This window comes from Lipotes vexillifer, unplaced genomic scaffold (genome assembly GCF_000442215.2).
Source record: "Lipotes vexillifer unplaced genomic scaffold, Lipotes_vexillifer_v1.1 scaffold118, whole genome shotgun sequence".
Taxonomy (NCBI): Eukaryota; Metazoa; Chordata; class Mammalia; order Artiodactyla; family Lipotidae; genus Lipotes; species Lipotes vexillifer.
In genome coordinates this window covers 1146050-1164904 of record NW_006790289.1, presented here as the reverse complement: position 1 = coordinate 1164904, position 18855 = coordinate 1146050, and the positions used below count along the sequence as shown (strand labels likewise).

Here is an 18855-nt window from a genome sequence, read left to right as displayed (position 1 = left end):
GTCTTGGTCTTCCTTTTCCTTACATAATGTATCTACTCCAGAATGTCCCTTTCTTCCCTGTCTTCCTTCTCTGACATTTCACTTTCCATCAGTGTTTCTCCAGGCTTCTAGGAACCACCAGTTTGCACCATCCCTTTCAGTCCTTGGCAGAGTGTTAAATTCTATACCCATAGAGTATTTCTCCAAGTTAATAAACTCTCTATCCCTGTATGTTGTGGCCCGTAATCAAACACTCTCAAAATCAAGCCTCCTGAATAGTCTTCTGGCTCCTACCAGTAGTTAGCTGCTAGCTAATTCTGGCAGCTCCTTTGCTGTGTAGTCATTTTACTCTTAACAGACCCAATATGACTAGACTGACTTAATGCTGCAACTTGATCCTAGCTAGCAGCCTGAAAACTAGGAAAGGCGATATGCCAGTACTTAACAGGGAGATGTGGGCTGCCTTCGAGAAGGCTTTGTGAGTTCAGAGGAGCCTGGAGAACCAAAGACATGTGCGCATTGACCCAGAGAAACTTGTCCATGTGTCAGGTTCAAGGTTTTCCTAAGCAGACCCTGATCTTTTCATAACAAACTTGCCTCAGTTGATCATTCAATTATCTTTGCAGTTGTCAACTCTTAACTATTAAGTTTTAATTTGATCTTCAGCTTTTTTTTTTTTTTTTCTCTTTAACTCTGCCACTGCAGGAGACAAGGGTCTCTTTTTAAGGGCTCCTTTCCTTCATATTTAGTTTTCAATTGCTTGTTAAAGGTCAGTACCTTTTCATTATCCATCTGTAGGACCAACACAACTAGTGATAGCTAGTCACTTCTATTGCCTTTGTATACATTATTCCTCTGCCCTCTCAAATACCTGAATCATTGCATTGGCCTGGGTGTCCTGTATGGAAGCATTCTCCCAAGTGAACCCCTGGTGAACTGCATTATGTCAGGGACTATTGATGCCTCACATACCACCGAGGATGGGATCCTTATTGTAAGGCTTACAGTAAGTGATCCATTCCCCAAACCTAGAAGGATCTGAACCAAAATACTGTACCTTTTTACCTGACACTCAAAACAAGGAATCTGATTATTCATAGCAGATCGTTATTGTTTCCAAACAGGTTTAGTTTTGAGTAAAATGGAGAAACCATGGGGTTTATTTTCTTTCTGTAAAACTATTTGAAATTTAGAATCTCCCCTCCCCTCACCACATATACCTACAAACCAGCAAACTAATCAACTAACCAAGCAACAAACAAAGTAGTTATAAAGAAAAAGGAATTGGAAAGAAAATAAATGGTGAATATTAGAGTCAGAATTGGGAAAGTAAAATTTGTGGCTACTTATTACAAAGATAAAAAGGGAAATGTTTCATCTTTTAATAATCTCGTGGGTGTGGCAAGAAGGGGGGGAATAGAAAGAAGCCCCAAATTAATTTTTTCTACCCCAAATGTTGGTCAAGTATGACACCTAGAGGCCATACAAACAGAATTCCTTTGGGTGATTTTTTTTTTTTTATAAGGCAAGACACATTTAGGTAGAGAAATTTGTTTAAAGTTGTTATTTCTAAGTGGATATTCTTAGATACTTCTCTATGTAGCTGTGAGTAACTTTGTATATATTCCTTCATTTACTCATTGTTTTTCTTCATAAAAACTGATGATATTAAAAGTTTCCCTCTCTGTCAAGTAAATGAATTTTTGATGATTGACTTTAAATGCTGGTACTAATCCCTGCAAGTCATTGTCTGTATGTCTTTTGGGTCTTCAAGTATGGTTATATGCTTATGTTCTAATAAAAGAGATAACACATGTGTAGATCTGTACACACCCACCCTCTCTGGAGTTTGGAAATGACAGCAAAAATAATAAAGACAGATAAAAGGATAACACATGAGATGTGATAGGTTCAGAATTGTCTTATTTCTAAATATTAAAAAACATACATGCTTTGCATTTTTCATCCATTGGTTTGGAAACGTTTATATATCCCTGGTTCATTAATACTTGAACAGTTATTTATGAAAAATGATGAACGATTTACTTCATGGCAGGCTGTACAGATGGTCAATTTAATCTGCATCTTTGAGACTTCTCATGACTAAATTTTGACATCATGTCGTTAAACATTTGTGTATTATTTATGTCATATGCTAGAAAACAAAGATTGCTATGTCTTGCTATCTCTTGTAATCTATCAGTTTTATTGATAGGATTTATCTGACTGGACACTATAGCTTTCACAAAGGAACATGTATCTGAAAATATATATCGTTTCTGTGTCCTCAGAGACCCATACATTTTTGTCCTCAAGTGCAATAATGACATTGTTATAGAACAGATGTGTGGCATTGGCAGAGACAAATGTTTATATGACTTAGTTTCTGTAACCTTGTCCAGTGGTATCTTTATTACTAATTGTACATGTGTATGTATCTAGAGTGATTTTTTTATTAACTCTTAAATTTTTAAAAAAACTTTTTAATTGAAATATAGTTGATTTACACTGTTTTGGGTGTACAGCAAAGTGAATCAGTCATACACATATGTATATATCTATTTTTCAAATTCTTTTCCAGTATAGGTTATTACAAGATATTGAATATAGTTCCCATTACTGTATAGTGGGCCCTTGTTTATCTGTTTTATATAAAGTATTATGTATCTGTTTATCCCAAATTCCTAATTTATCCCTCTCCACCTTTCCCCTTTGGTAACCGTAATTTGTTTTCTGTGTCTGTGAGTCTGCTTCTGTTTTATAAATAAGTTCATTTGTATCATTTTTTTAGATTCCACATATAAGTGGTATCATATTTGTCTTTGTTTGACTTCACTTAGTATGATAATCTCTAGGTCCATCCATGTTGCTGCAAATGGCATTATTTCATTTGATTTTATGGCTGAGTAATATTATTTGGAGTGATCTGTAAGCATTGTATAAATTGAAAGTAAAAGAAGGAAACCAATTGTTGGCTAGTTTCAAACACTACAGCAGAACATTAACCCTAGTTGTTAAATGGTCCCTGGTTGTTTTATATAATGCTTTAAGTTCTAGCTATGATGTTTAAACTCTTGACCAGTTGAGTAATTATTTCACAACTATGGATAAATATAAAAGTCAGAATCTTAAATTTTATTTTGATATTAAGCTATTAGGTATAGCATCTGATGGCTTTTCAAAGGGCCAAGTAATTATCCTGCACATCAAATTGTACTAGCTTGACTCCTTAGATTCTCTGTCTTCTCTTATTTAATGAGTTTCTACTTGGTGGATTGATCTGGGACTTCCCCAGAATGCTTAGAATGGGCTGATTAACAGAGTACTTCATTTTAAATGCTCTCTGTGTCCGAATTAGATGGTTTTAGGGTTTAGCACCCTAACAGTAGCTGAGAAATAAAAACAAATAGGATAGGAAAACACTGCCATTGTAGAGTGGTATTACAGTGTGTTCCCTAAGAAGACAGACCCAAGGAAGCCGTACAATTCCTATTTTCTATTTTCTTCTTCGGTGTAACTCTTGAAACAAGTGCTCCTTCAGGGAGCCACACATAAGTTGGAATCAGGCTTTTTTGTATCCCTTATCAACCTATAATCTTTTGATTGTTGCCTATTTTTCACCAGTGAAGAAACAGTAATCCACCCTAGTTTTTCTCTCCTAATCACAGACTCGCAGAGCTAGGGCTCTCTGAGCTGTTAATTCCCTCTTAGAGGCCTAACAGAGTGGAAAGTAAATAAGGACCAAATTTGCAACCTTCAACATTGCTAATTTCCTCTGATGTCAGAATACTTAAATAGGCAGGAACTGGGAATTATTTGATCAAAACCTGCTTTTAATCTAATGCATGCAGCAGGGCTGTGTCTGGAATGATCTGCAAAACGACAGGCGTCCCAAGAGAGCTTTATGGAAGGTTTCCTCTTTCAGAAACAGTAGGTTCCTCATTTTAAACTCTTGGGTTGGCTGTGCTGATGGAGCAAATTCATAACGAGTAGTTTTCCTGCTTTTTAAATTTTATTTTATTTGGCCAGATATTGCTGACCGGATGTGAATAGTTTTCTTTGGCTTTCTTTTTGCCCAGTTTTTAATTGGCTAAATGCCTTGATATCATTTTAGTTTTACTAGGAAATGAATTAGTAAAGGGTTAGTATTGGGGAGAAGAGAGAAAGAGAAAGGGCAAAGCATTGTCTGACTTCACACACATTCCTTTATTACTACTGGTTTAAGAAAGTGAAAACACAAAGAACAAAAGGCCCAAAGCACATTAGATTATATAGATTATAAAGGCATTTTTCTACAGTATCTGTTAAGAGACATTAGTGTCAAGGATTTTTAAGTAAATAATTTACTAATTTGCAGATACACGAATAAAGGAAACTCACTTTGTTCTTTAATTTTACTCAGAACTGTGTGGATCCCTAAAGGTAGCATATTTTTGACAGAGTGTAGATAAAGGGATAGCACTTTTATTAACTTCATAGGTGAAATATAATTTCATGATTAGTTTTTGTAAAATGTTATCCATCTAATTAGATATCATTGTGGATACTTATTAATACTAATTCAGTTTTAAAGGCTGTTAAAAGACAATGTACTTTGATTTGTAACCGTAGATCAATACTGCTCATATTTTTATTGGGAATAGATTCCTTTAAGTTAAAAAGAAAAGATTTAAAGAAGAGTTTAAGTGCCTCTCAACAGCAAGTAAACATCTCTGCTGTTTTCCTACGTTTTTCACATCTGATCATAAATACTGCTCCCCACATAAAGTAATTCAGAAGCCACGGCTTAAAAATAAATGATAAACACTGATGCTTTGCGTAAATAAATATATGCTAAGAAGAACATGCCACTAGAGCTAGCATTTGACTCCTTGGGTGACGATGATTTTTCAGAGCCTGTTATTTGTCATGCGGAAGGCTGTCGGGTGATGATTCTTTTTAGTGGTGTATCCGTCCAAACATATTTCACCGCGCCATGTGCACTGGAGTTCTCTGGTGGGTGTGCTGGCTGTGGGTGCCCCCGCTCCCGTTCGCTCGCCTTCTTTCTTGCCCTGGCTCTCTCGCCTCCCCCTGCCTGCGGCTCCCTCGGTGCTCCTGTCGGCTCACGCCCCCCTCCTCTCTCTCCAGCTGGCAGCGGCGGGGGCTGCGCTGCCTCCCGGACCTCGGGACCTGCTCCGTCAGCTGGGGCCCCCTGCGGACGGCTGCCTCTCTCGCCTGTAGGACCTGCCACTCTGCGCGGAATGGCAGCGGCAGCAGCATCCCCGCTAGTGGCGGTGGCGGCGGCAGCCACGGCCGCCGCAGAAGCTATTGTTCCCTGGTGTTAAACGCGCTTTCCCTCCTTTTCATCTGACAAGAACAATAGCGGGGAGAGCTTTGCGTTCTGTACTTGGGAAGACATTCCGAGGGCAAAGGAACATTCCCTGCCAACCGCGTCCCGGACCTGGACCCTGGAGCGGCTGCGGGCGGCATGGGGCTGCAAGCGAGGCGCACGGCGTCCCGGAGCCCCGACGCTGCGGGCCCGTGCCCGGCCGTCCTGCCGCTGCTGCTGCCGCTGCTGCTGTGCCTGGGCGCCTGCGGGGCTGCGGCGCCGGGCGCGGCGGAGGCACCCACCCTCTATCTGTGGAAGACCGGTAAGTGGGACGGAGTTCCCCCTGCTTCCCATCTTCCCATCTGGGTCCACATTACGAAACTGCTGGGCTTCAGGAGGGACCCCTGTGCTTCTGATGACCCGGGGGTGCTGGGACCCTAAGGTAAAAAAGTAACGATTCTTAGGAAGCAAATTAGGTCATGGCCGATGCTGTTAGAAAGAAAAACCTAACAACTAAAAAGCATTAGTGAGTCACTGGACTATTCCTCTCACAGCTCCGTAGTTAATGAGGGTGACCAACGTTGCGCTTTCGTAATTACGTGCAATATTTTTAACCTCTGCGTTCTCATTCTACTAGGACTTTCTTAAATAAATATATTTCTAGCAAAGAGCAAGCAAACATTTTAACTCCGGTCTTTATTCTGTGTTTAGGCAAACAGTTCACTCTGTGCCATGATATATATGGATATAGAGTTACATTTAAGGTACAGCTTATGTGGGACACGTGGAAACAAGCCAAGTGAGGGCAGTTCTGACAGTTGAAGGCAAATGGGGCTGCAGTGAGCTGACTGAGACCTTGTGAATCTCGATTCTTAATGAGCGAATTGAGGGATTTTTAAAGTGTGCAATTGTTAGGATGTTTAGGTTTTAACTTCTCCTGCCTTGAAAAAGTTTTTGCTTTGTTTTCAACCAGCCAGCAAAAGCAGCAACTAATTGTCCCTCAGAATCTCCCAGCAAAGTGCTGACTAGAGGTCCTGGTGTGAGGCAGTGACAGGCAGGAAAACAATACCAAATGAGGAATTACCACTCCCTCTCCTGAGGCTCGTTTCTCCTCTAAAGGACACTGAGAATTGTTCAGCAGACCTGAAACTTTGGGTTTATAAGAAGAAAGTGGGAAACATTATTCTTACTGCTTAGTGCTAGGAATGAATTAAGAGTTTCTTGGCAATGACTAGACATTACGAGAAGGATGCAGTAGACAGGAGAGAAAGTATATATTGGTCATGGGATCACAAACAAGTTACAGTGAGTGTGTCTCTTTCCTGGCTTCAGCTGTCTGTAGCCCCCCATGCAGAGACAGATCAGTCTACTCTACAATTACACTGATACCCTGAATTTTTAAAGAAGTTGCATCTATCTAACAACTTAGTGAGGAGATTGAATAGAAACTTATTTAAAGCCAGAGTACAGAATTTGCCTCAGAATCTTGCATGAAATAACACACATAAACACACGTTTAGAAAAGCCATTTGGATGTTAGTGTTAGCCGTTCTTGTTACCACTTGCAGTTTAAAGATCAGTTGATTAGTGGATGCAGATGAAATCAAATTGATTTTTTCAATTTAAAATAAAGAAGATATCTAATTTAGCTGAAGCCATAGTTTTAATTTTCAGAAGCTCAGTCATAACAAACACTAGTCAAACTATAATTTACTATTAAATGGTGTTATTTGGATGCTCGGTAAGAGCTTCTCAAGTAAGTAAGTATTGGACAAAACAGTACTTGCCCCGTTGAAATTTGTACTGTTAAAGTAACAAGAGCCAAGCAGTAATTCAGATCAAAGAGGCTAGGCAACATTCACTGTGCAGCATCTGAGGTGCCAATACATGTCAATATAAATGTCATGGTGGCAACTTAAGCCAATAAACAGTTTAAGATAGTGGAAAGCTCTCAGTTTAAGATAGTGGAAAGCTCTCAGTTTAAGATAGTGGAAAGCAAGGATATGGAGACCTTGGTTCCAGTGCCAGTTCCAGCTCTTGCTAGCTCTAGGAATGTTGGCATGTCACTTAACTTTTGACCCCCCGTTTATTCAGCTGCCTGTAAATGGGACCTTCTCCTGACTATTCGTAGTATTATGAAGATCAAATGAGTGAGTGATGAGAAAGTAATCTATAAACTTCAAAGTTATGTGCATGTACATATATAAGGTAGTATGATGAGAATAATGTAATCTCTTTTATGGTGAGCCTTGGTTTGGTGAAAAAAATGGTGAATTAGACAGGAGAGCAAAAGAATGACCTATTTATTTTTTCCCAGAGGGAAAGGAGACTTCACCATATCTATAAAGGAACTGAGAATAGTTATTGGAGGAAATAGGGAATATTTAAAGGAGAGGAATACACTGTAAATGAAGATATAGAGATGACAGAATCATAAGTGTTCCTCATTTGATGAAAATAAAGAGGCAGGCAGGGATTTGAGAGAGAAAATAAGGTGAAACAGTCCAAGATTCTAGTGGGATAGGCTTGGTCTTGGTAGAGCAGATTATTTGGAATCACATTACTGGTGAGATCATTGAATTAAAGTGATGTAGTGAAAGGTACACTGGATGAGGAGCTAAGAGAGGAACTGTAACACTGTGTTTGTCACTAAGGAGCTTTAGAATGTTAGCTAGGTCATTTAACGACTTTAGTTCTTGGTTTCCTGTTTTGTGATATTCATTGATTAGAAAAGATGATATTTAAAGGCCTTTTCAGCCCTAAAGTATGTGCACATATGCACATACATACACCATAAACATACATGTATGCATCTATACACATACGTAGTATATTAGCATATATATACGTATATATGTACATAATATATATGAACGTTTAATGCATAAGGTATATTGTATGAATGTTTTATTAAGTCAGTAACAGCAAAGAGTCGTTGAGGACTCACTCTGTGACTTATTTGAAGTCATTGTGGTAGAGGCTGGCTAGGGTATTGTTGTCCCTGCCCCCAGGAAAGTTACAGTTGAACAATACACAACATTTACAACATGGCATACCATACTCATGAACAAAACACTGTGAGAGCAGAGAAGTTGTGTAGCTGATAGAGAGAACAAATAAAAATGCAAGGCATGACAATATTCCTAGGTCTTAGAAGTACTGCAGCTCAAGTCCAGAATATGTGGTGGGAATGAATGGATTTAGTGCTAATGAGATGAGTTGGGCCAGATTGTAAGAAAACCTTCAAACTATGGTAAAGATGTTAGAGTGTAACCTGTAAGCAGGTGGAAGCCATTATAACCTTAGAGCAGAGGATTGATATATTCTTCACCCAGAAGTGAGAAAGGTAAATTAAGAGGCTGGGAGGTCAGTGAGGAGAGGAACTGAGAGACAAAGGGGAACAAACCACTTATAGTGAAGGATGAGTAGAGGAGGGCTGGGGGCACATGGCAGAAGTGTTAGCTCAGGTTTGGAGTGCAGGGGACACAGTGTCTGCCAAGGAGAGGTGGAACTAATGCTCTCTGCATCATGTCTGCACACAGTTACTTGATTGAGATAGAGGATATGAAAGAAGGAAGAACAGTTTTCTTGTGGTTGGGGAAGAAAGAATACCAGTTTAATTCTCAGTATCAGATATACTGAACTTGAGGTAGTAGTAATTCAGTCAGCTAATAGAGGAATTAGTGAATGGGTGGGCAGATTAGGAGAACGTGTTAGGCTGAAGGTATAGGCTTGGAACTCAATACGTATATAATATTTCAAGGCATGGTAGTGGGAGGGATCATTAAAACAACAAAAATATTGAAAAGAGGGGCCAGAATACTTCACAGAGAATATTGAGATTTAAGAGTCAGTATGGGAGAGAAACTAGTGAAAGAGCCTGAGAAAGTATGGTCAGAACAGGTCCAGAGAAAATGCCAGTAGTGCTAAATGAAGAAGGTATCTTATGAAGGGGATGGGGGCAAAAAGTATAAAACATTTCCAAGAGTCTGGAAAGGGGTTATGAAATATTTCAGAAAAGATCAAGTAAGAGGAGGAACTGGTAAGATAATTAACACTGTTTTGGGAAAAGACATTTTCAGTAGAGTGATAGAGCTAGAAACTTAGTTGAATAATAAACCAGATACTGGAGAAATTATAGTTATTGATAAAGTGAATAAGCAAGTGGTATTTAAGTCTCTCTACTACACTGTTGTTTTTCAACAGAGAAAAAACCAAAATATAAGATATTAAAATATAAAAGTTAATGTTTCAACAGTTTTGTGCCATAGTCATTTGAAAGGTAACTTTGTTTGAATACTTGAAAAATATATTTCATACCTGCAGAGTTAGAGCACTTATATTATTGGAAGATGAATAATTACTGTTACTGGTGAGTGTTAGACAGTTTTCCACTTTTTAATATTCTTGAATATGGAATTGTTTCAATAATAATTATGGCTAATTATATTCACCTAGCAATTCCAAATGAAGTGCATTGAACAAAATGTGAGTGAAACATGAGTCAGACAGAAGATAGTGAATACAACCAACTTTTATCAACTTATGCCATAGAGATATATTTTCAAAAGGTCTTAATGAAGTAGTTGAATTTATTTTTATAATAATGAAATTACACTAAAATCCAAGAAAGATACACAGTAGCCATTTTTTCAGCATCAGGTGATGAGGGTATTTACAGTTGAGTTTTGTCTTAAGGAAATTACTTCTCACATTAAACACTTTTGACCAGGGTTCATGCATTGCAAGACAGTGCTGTTAATGACAGTCACTGTGTCCTTTACATAGTTAATTGCACATAAAATAATACTTTGTTTCCTCAGTTTAAAATAAAAACAAGTGTTTTCTTTTTCTTTCATGTACTTATACTAATATAAAATATTCTGCAGTGTACATGGAAAAATATCCATCCTAATCCTGCCATTCATTAAATAACAAAGGAGAGAGGGGTGTTGTACCAGGTAGTAGTAACATAAGGGTGGCATTATCCTTAAAAAAGTGTTTTGCATTTCAGTTGTGCTTACAATTTGTCTTAATTTGGAATGTGACACAGTTTGCTCATTAAATGAAGAATAGAGGTGGGGCAGAGATAGGGATGGACAGAGCGTGGGTGTCAATGTCAATTAATCTGGAACAACATGGATTGAAATATTTTATCCATGGGACCTATGAAATTATTTCATCTCCCTGAATCTTTTACTTTCATCTCCAGTATGGATAAATATTATGTATTCTATCGGGGTTTTCTGAGGATTAAATATGGTAACATATGTATATATTAGTAGAGTGCTTGAGTGTATTAGGACTTCAATAAATGGTAGGTTATATTATTGCTATTATTCTCTCATATAATAGAATGGTTACTTAATTTTATGACCTGGAACAAGGCTAGTAACTTTAGCTTTCTCTAAAGCATCTTTTCTTGTAAATGCACTAGAAATTACAAATTGATCTAGTTACAGGGCTACATATTCCCACAAGTTAATAGCGAGGCAGCATTGTGGAATGGAAGGAACATGGACTTGGGGATCACTATTTAAATCTTGCCTCTACCTGACTAGTCAAGTTACTTAAACTCTCTGATTTTGTTTTCTCACCTTAGAATGGTGACAGAAGTTCTGAAGTGAGAGGGTGTTTGTGAAGTTTTAACAGGTAGTAAATAGAAAGGGTCTAGCACAGTACCTTAAATATAGTAAACATTAAAAAAAAATTAGTTCTCTTCCCATTCTTTACCTTTTCCTCTCCTAAAAATGACATATCTTGAAGGAATTTTAATGATCCAACCCATTTATCTGTTTTCTCCAACTAAGGGACACCAGGACAAACAAATAAAACAAGTCTAGAAAGAGATGTTATTTTACTGTAGGCTTGTCTTTTCTTATTAGTTTGGCACTTATATGTAGATAGCATGGATCAAAGACCATCAAAATATTTTGAGCACAAATTCAGGGTGAATAGATATAAATATATAAATAGATATTTTTGTACTTCATTTTGTTTAGTGTCTCGGGATTTCTCGGGAGTCTGAAATTTCACATTCGTGCAGTTAACATTGTCACCAGTGCCTTCCAAATTAAATATTTTCACAGTAGAATTGTTTGTGGTTTATGATTTGTTTAACATCTTAGGTGATTATTTAAATAAATAAATAAATAAACTACAGTTTATGTCTTGTTTTCCTACCCTTCTTTCTTAGCATACATAGCACAGTTAGTACTCAGAATTCATTGAGAGCTTATTGGTTATTTGGTCCAAAAAATCAACTGCTCAGGTGGTTTTATGAAGCTTTAATAGCTCAGTGGACTGTGGTAACAGGGATCACTCCTTATGCAAATTATAGGTAGCTGCCTGGTTTGCAAAATATTGAAGTCCCCAGTCAGGACTGGCATTAAGAGTGCTGTAGAGCAACACATACCCAGGTCTCTTCCTACCTTTTATTGTTATATAAAGAACTGGTGGTGGGATGAGATGCTGACGTTCTGATTAGGTTATTGGAGAAGTGTGATATGCTTTGGATCCTTTTAGGAGGAAATGAAGCCTCTTAGCCTCTGATTTAAGTTCCAATGGTGACCCTGGACAGTGGATCTCTCTGAGAAGGGGAGAGTGGAAGCCTCTAGGCTTCCTAATATGAAGGCACATTAGAGTGGCCCTTAATGACAGAAGCCCTGGGGAAGTGGCATCCAGGAAAATATATCTTTCCTATCACAAGAACATCAAAGAGTGTGAGTTAGAGGTTCCAGTTGAGTCATAAGGTAGAGATTTTTTCTGATTTCCTTCATCAGAACTTTACACTTGACACTTTAGAATGCATTAAAATGATGAAAAAAATACAGGCATTTGCATTTAATCCCCAGGTACCGAAGCAGCAAGAAAAGTACTTCTATTTGGAGGAAGAGATACAACAATTAAAAACAACCCAATAAGGAAAGAGTGGGGGAAACCTGGTAGTAATTAAAACAGTTGATGCCAAAAGTAATTATTGCTTCCAGTATGTCATTGGACCTAACCAAAAGGATGTCCTCTCATCTTGCAGAAGAACTAGTGAGCTAATTGGTGTTCTGCATAATTTACCATGTGAAATCATAATATTTGGGATATCATTTTTACTGATTATTATTGTATCAAAGTTACACTATGCGAAAAGAAATGAAATAGGGGCAGATGGGGAAAAATCACAAATACACTTCTTTATAAGGACAATAATTTTCAAATGGCACATGTAATAAATTTCAGTGGGGCTCGTGTTCCAGGAGCCATCAGAGAGAGATGGTCCACATAGAGTGACATCAGTAAATTCAGGAGAAGCTATGCATGACTGCTAAAACTTGAAAAGAAAGTAAGACATTATAAGAGAGAGCAGCAAAACAAGGAGAGAAAAATATGGGCAAATCATCTGCATTCCTTTAAAAATTATTTTTAATAGGCTTTATTTTTGAGCAATTTCAGGTTTATAAAAAATTAAGCAAAAAGTACAGAGTTTCCATGTACCGCCTCATTCTCTCCCCAATTCTCCCTATTATTAATGTCTTATATTAGTGTGGTACATTTATTACAACTGATGAGCCAATATTGATACATTATTATTAATTAAAGCCCGTAGTTTATATTAAGGTTCAGTTTATATTAGGGTTCACTCTAATGTACATTGGGTGGTTTTGGAAAAATACATAGTGACATATATCCACCAATACATGTGTCGACCATTACAGTGCCATACAAAGTAGTTTCACTGCCCTAAAAATCCTCTGTGCTTCTGTTCATCCCTACATGTCTCCCTTTCTCCCCCCAAATCGCTGGTAACCACTAATGTTTTTATTGTCTCCATACTTGTGCTTTTTTGAGCATGTCATACAGTTGGAATCATACAGTATGTAGTTTTTTCACATTGGCTTCGTTCTCACTCAGTAATGTGCATTTAAGTTCCTCCGTGTATTTTCATGGCTTGATAGCTCATTTATTTTTATCACTGAATAATATTCCATTGTATGAATGTAGCACAGTTTATCCATTTACCTATTGAAGGATGTCTGGTTGCTTCCAAGTTTTGGCAATTGTGAATAAAGCTGCTATAAACATTCATGTGCAGTTTTTTGTGTGGACCTATGTTTTCAGCTCTTTTGGGTAAATGCCAAGGAGTGTGATCGCTGGATCATATGGTAAGAGTATGTTTAGTTTGTAAGGAACTGCCAAACCGTCTTGCAAACTGTACCATTTTGCGTTCCTGCCAGCAATGAGTGAAAATTCCTATAGCTCTACATCCTTGCTAGTGTTGTTGTGTTTTGAATTTTAGCTGTTTTAATAGGCATGCAGTTTTATTTTGTTGTTTTAATTTGCTATTCCCTAGTGACATACGATATTGAGCATCATCTTTTCATCTGCTTATTTGTCATCTGTATGCCTTCTCTGGTAGGGGATCTGCATCCTTTTTATCATATAAATAAGAGTAGTAAGAGCCAGTAGAACTCTTTTGTGACAGAGTTCAAAGTCTCAATTCAGCCTGTGCTGCACATACTCCACCTCTTGTTGTTCTGATGTTATGACCCACACTAAGCACAATTGTTTATATAAAGAGAAAGCACACATGGTAATTAAGTAAAGAATAAATGGAGATGGGTGTACACTTGGTCTAGTTTGTTCTACCTTGAGGGAAAACCCTTGGGAGAGAGTTTGGAAGTGATGAACAATACCTTGAAAGGGAAGAAAGTGAACTGATATATTAAAGGTTAAATTGGACCTGCAAGCTTGTGAGATTTTCAAGTACACTATGAATGTGCTGTATCTCTAGCTGCCTCTGGTCTGGTTCATAAATCACATACATGGCTACATATTCACTTTTCCTTGTTCTTGCATGGAGGAAGCCATGGGCTGGCAGAAAGTCAAGGTGCAGTATCCTTCTGAACTTCTGGGAAACAGTGGAGGTCCACTGTCCTGAACCTCTGGTAAATTGACCTGGGAACCAAATTGTCAAGGCAGCCTGCTATTCAGATTGCTCCCACAGAGCTTGCTATGAACACAAAGTGCTGAGTACCCCCAAAATGGGGGTAGTAAGACAGTGACTTAGAAGTGGATAGTTTGTGTGCATGGGGGTAGAAAACACGATGTTGCTCTATTGAGAGAGCTTGATAGAAAATTAGTTTTCCCTAGCAAATATCAGGAACAGGCATGGATTATGTGGTTGCAATAATTTAACTTATGGTATATGGCCAATGCAAGGCTTTCTAATTGTGCCACACAGTCTGGATAAAAAGTTATCCCTTGGATTATTATAGCAGTAATAGAATATTCTGAGTATTGTAGATGGACATGTTTGCAAGTATGTTCTATAATGTGCCTGCTAGAGAATGGCATCAGAGCACAAATAGTGCCTCTTTGGGTTCCATATTTAAAGATTATCTTTGGTCTTCTCAACCAGAATCAGAGAGTGCAACTGTAAATGTCTGTAGGACCCACTGTATTCAGGTACTTCCCATTCACAGTGAGAGTGCGTGCAGAGAATTGAACTTATAGCTTGAAATGAAAGAGACACTGATTGCTCAGGAGTTAAATCAATATATATTTGTGTGCATTTGCATGTGTGTGTAATAAATAAAAGGCGATGTTCAAGAAGAGACTTTTGAGCCAAACATGAATCTTGACCTAATTTCATAATTTTTTAAGAATGTGATCTCTAATCTCTCTGTGTCTCATGCTCCTTAGACATACCATAGGTATGATGTTAGTATCTACCTCTTCAGGCTATTTTAAAGATAACTTGAGAGAAACCTGTAAAGTACTTAGATGATGCCTGGCACACATCAGTGCTCGTAAATGTTCTCTCTTACTTGGTGTGATCCTGGTGAGAGCTGTGAATGCCTTCTTTCTGGATGGAGTTTGTTTCCTGGATCTGTCTGGATCCTTTCATTCATTTTGATTCTTCTTTCTTCTTGGATCTGCATTTGCATCTCAAGCTTCTCTGCAACTGATGTTGCTCTGCTTTCTACCTGCTGTCAGAGCCACCAGCATAGTTGCAAAGCCCTTAGCTTTGCTCTTTGCAGAGTTGTTCAAAGTAGTTTTAAAACAGCCTTAGTGTTTCATTTTTACTTGTGACGGTGCATATCTTTGCCATGCAAGGAATGCTGGAGGTGTGACTCTTTAAGTGGGACGATGTGTTCCAAAATTCCTTTGTGTGGAAACACCTAAGTGTTCTTGGCAAGATTTTCCTGGTCTGTGATGCTGAGTGAAAGGGTGTAAGGAATGTACAGTGAATGCTGAGGCTTCCTCTCTCAAAGTCCTCTTTCCTCTCTGATAGTATGTTTTCTATTTCTCTCTCTCCCTCCCTCCCTCTGTATGTAAATGAACATGCACATGTCATGTATATGCTCTGTATATGTACATGCACATCTCTGTATATGTACATGCACATGCTCTGTATATGTACATGCACATCTCCTACTTACCTCAATATATGTGGTTCAGAGTCTTTTGAAGGAAATTAAAATGTTTCTCAACTTGGAGGAGAGATGATGATTCAACATTTTTATGCCCATTACAACTCGTTTATCTGTATATTCTCTAAAATTTTCTAGCATTTATAAAATTATGGTAGAATTACAACAACAATATAAGACACCATTACAAGCGTACATATACATGCATACATACCTAGATACATAAATGCATATAACATACATGCACATGCAAATAGCACAGTTATTTATGGTTAAATGACTCTGCAGAACTTCACAATTTATCTGGTATTGTGGAAATTTTTATACCTCCTCACATGTGTTTTATACCTGGTATTTATAGAGGTGAGTTTTAAAAATGTGTGCAATTACTAATACTTTTCACTAAAATATTAATTATACAAAATTTATGTTAAAATTTTATTTTAGAAAATTTTATGCCAATACAACATTCATCAAGAGCCTAGTCATATAAAAGATCTTATTATACAAGTCCTTGCATTACCTCCCACTAACTTATAGGTTTTATTTTAAGATCCTTTTTATGTCTAACCATCTTTCTGTGTTTGATCCTCTGGTGCCTGAACAGTCTTCAAACTACAGTCCATGCACAAATTTCCAAGAAGTATTTCTCTTCTAATAGCGCTGCCTGCCAGCATGTCCAAGAACATCATTTATATAAAATATTAACTTGTAAATAGTTTACATTGATTGTGATATCATTAAGGCAGTACAGATAACAGACCCAGGTGGAATGATCTGGATTAACTATTGCTTTATTCTGTATGTGTGTGTATATAATATATACGTTATATCTAATGTATTTTTTCCTATGGGAAATATAGTTTACTCAGAGCCTCTACATCACGCAACTTCAGGGACTCCAGTCACAGTAAAAAAAAAAATAAAATAAAAAATTGGGTAAACTTTTTCTTCATCAGTTTGTATTGATCAGTTTCAATTAAGTAAAACTGGCAAGTGCTTAATGCCTGTTTTATGCCAAGCTAGGTGCTGGGGGCAAACATAACCAGCACATGGACCCCTCCCTTCTGAAGTCCCCTATCATGGGTAAATAAGTAATTATTAGTTAGTGAACTTATTACAAAAACAGAAGCCTGTATAGATAGATGTAGAATGAGAAGGGGGTGATTATCTTGCAGAAGGAGACAGGGAAGGGAAGATTTCATAATACACAAGTTTGAAAAATAAACTGTTTACAAAAGGTACAAAGGCTCTAGAGAGACAGAATTCCAGGCACAGAGGAACAGTTGTGAAGAAATTAAATGACATGTGTGTCCAGGGGCAGCGAGAAGTTCTGAGGCATGAGGAGCAAGCAGGGAGTGAGCTGGGTGTGTCTGGAGAAGGGCGTGTGTGGACTAGAGTGAGCAGGCCCTCCTACAGAGCTTAGCCTTTGTTAGCTGTTTTTTGACTTACGGAATCTAGGAGCCTAACTCTATTTGGATGGATAAAATATTACTAAGAATAAAAGAATATTTGTAAATATGAAGCCATATGTGAATTTATGAATTTTAGCAGATTGTTGATTGTATAAGTAAACCGTTAAGTAAACTGTTCTTGCAAACTTTCTATGAGCAATGCTGTCTTTAAGTAATGCTGATTAAACACAGTTATTTCAAGAGTGGAGACCCTTTCAGGTTTATATATAAGGGTGATTTGATATTTTTTCCTCTACACTTTTGATTAGACCAATGTTGAAATGAGTAAACCTGAAATCTATGTACTATTTCTCTGGTGGGGTCAGTGACAGAGAATATAAATGAGTGAAGTGGACCAGCCATGGGGTAAAGGCTGGTTGAACTCACTCTTCTCTATGGGGACTTGGTTAATTAAAGAAGCTATGCCACTCCTCACCCTGCTGAGGGTCTGTTATTTGCCATAATTTAGAGATGGCGTTCCATTAAAAAAAACTCTCAGGGCTTCCCTGTTGGCGCAGTGGTTGAGAATCTGCCTGCTAATGCAGGGGACACGGGTTCGAGCCCTGGTCTGGGAGGATCCCATGTGCCACGGAGCAACTAGGCCCGTGAGCCACAACTACTGAGCCTGCACGTCCGGAGCCTGTGCTCCACAAAAAGAGAGGCCACGATAGTGAGAGGCCCGCGCACCGCGATGAAGAGTGGCCCCCGCTTGCCACAACTGAAGAGAGCCCTCGCACAGAAACGAAGACCCAACGCAGCAAAAATAAATAAATAAATAAATAAACAAACTCCTACGCCCAACATCTTAAAAAAAAAAACAACTCTCATAAGGGACAACATTGTCTGCCAAATACAATGTCTAGTGAGCCAGAGTTGGATTATGGGGTAGTAGTTCACAACCTTTGCTTGACCATCATATCAGGTCTTTAAAAATCTGAAGCTTAAATATAGGATGGAAAAGATAATTTAAAAATACTTTTTTGAGTTTGAGAGAATGACATGAGAATATATGAAACTCCAAAATCAAGGTATCTGAACAGTCCCACTTCCAGCCAGCGTCAGTATTTCCCTCCACATTAGATGCTGTGCTTCATTTGTTCTCATTAGTTAACAGGCCCTATGGAATGAGAGGAGCTAGTTGGAGCAAGGCATCTGCTGCCTTGAGCTGGTACGTGTATAATCACAGAAATGCAGTGAAGATCATAGGGTTCAATCACTCTATAAAACAGCTTCTTCTGACAGTTTGCAGTGGTGACTACACACCAGTAATGGGAGAGTCATCAGACTGGATTTGGATTTATGGAATCACATAATTCGTAAGGAAAGCTTTGAGTGCCGCTAAGATACATTTCTCACCCCCTCTCTTACTGCAAGGTTTACTATAACTTCTCCAGTTCCCTTGGCTTGTTTTATATGAGAACTGGCTTTGAACTGCTTCAGCTGTGAAAATTCCACAGGAAGAGAATAAATATTGTAGAGCAGACAAGGTGGTCTTTGAACCGTGGTTGATCAAGTGCTGCAGCAGCATGGACATCATGATGTCCCAAATCGTGATGAAAGTTTTCAGAGCTTTCAAGATCATTCTTCTCGAAGTAATTTTCTCTCTTGATAGAATCATCCACAAGCTAAATCAGTTTGATTATTTAATGAAAGATATGAAAAATAGAGGAAAGAGTCATTCACAGAC

General features: G+C 38.1%; 1 protein-coding gene across 1 annotated transcript in view; it reads left to right on the top strand.

The window, feature by feature from the left end:
- The first annotated feature begins 5446 nt into the window (after positions 1–5446).
- Positions 5447–18855, top strand: part of THSD7A (thrombospondin type 1 domain containing 7A) — a 449214-nt gene continuing 435805 nt past the window's right edge. The window contains exon 1 of the mRNA XM_007463528.1: positions 5447–5609. Within this exon, the coding sequence (XP_007463590.1) occupies positions 5447–5609 (163 nt within the window). The remainder of the gene's footprint in view (positions 5610–18855) is intronic.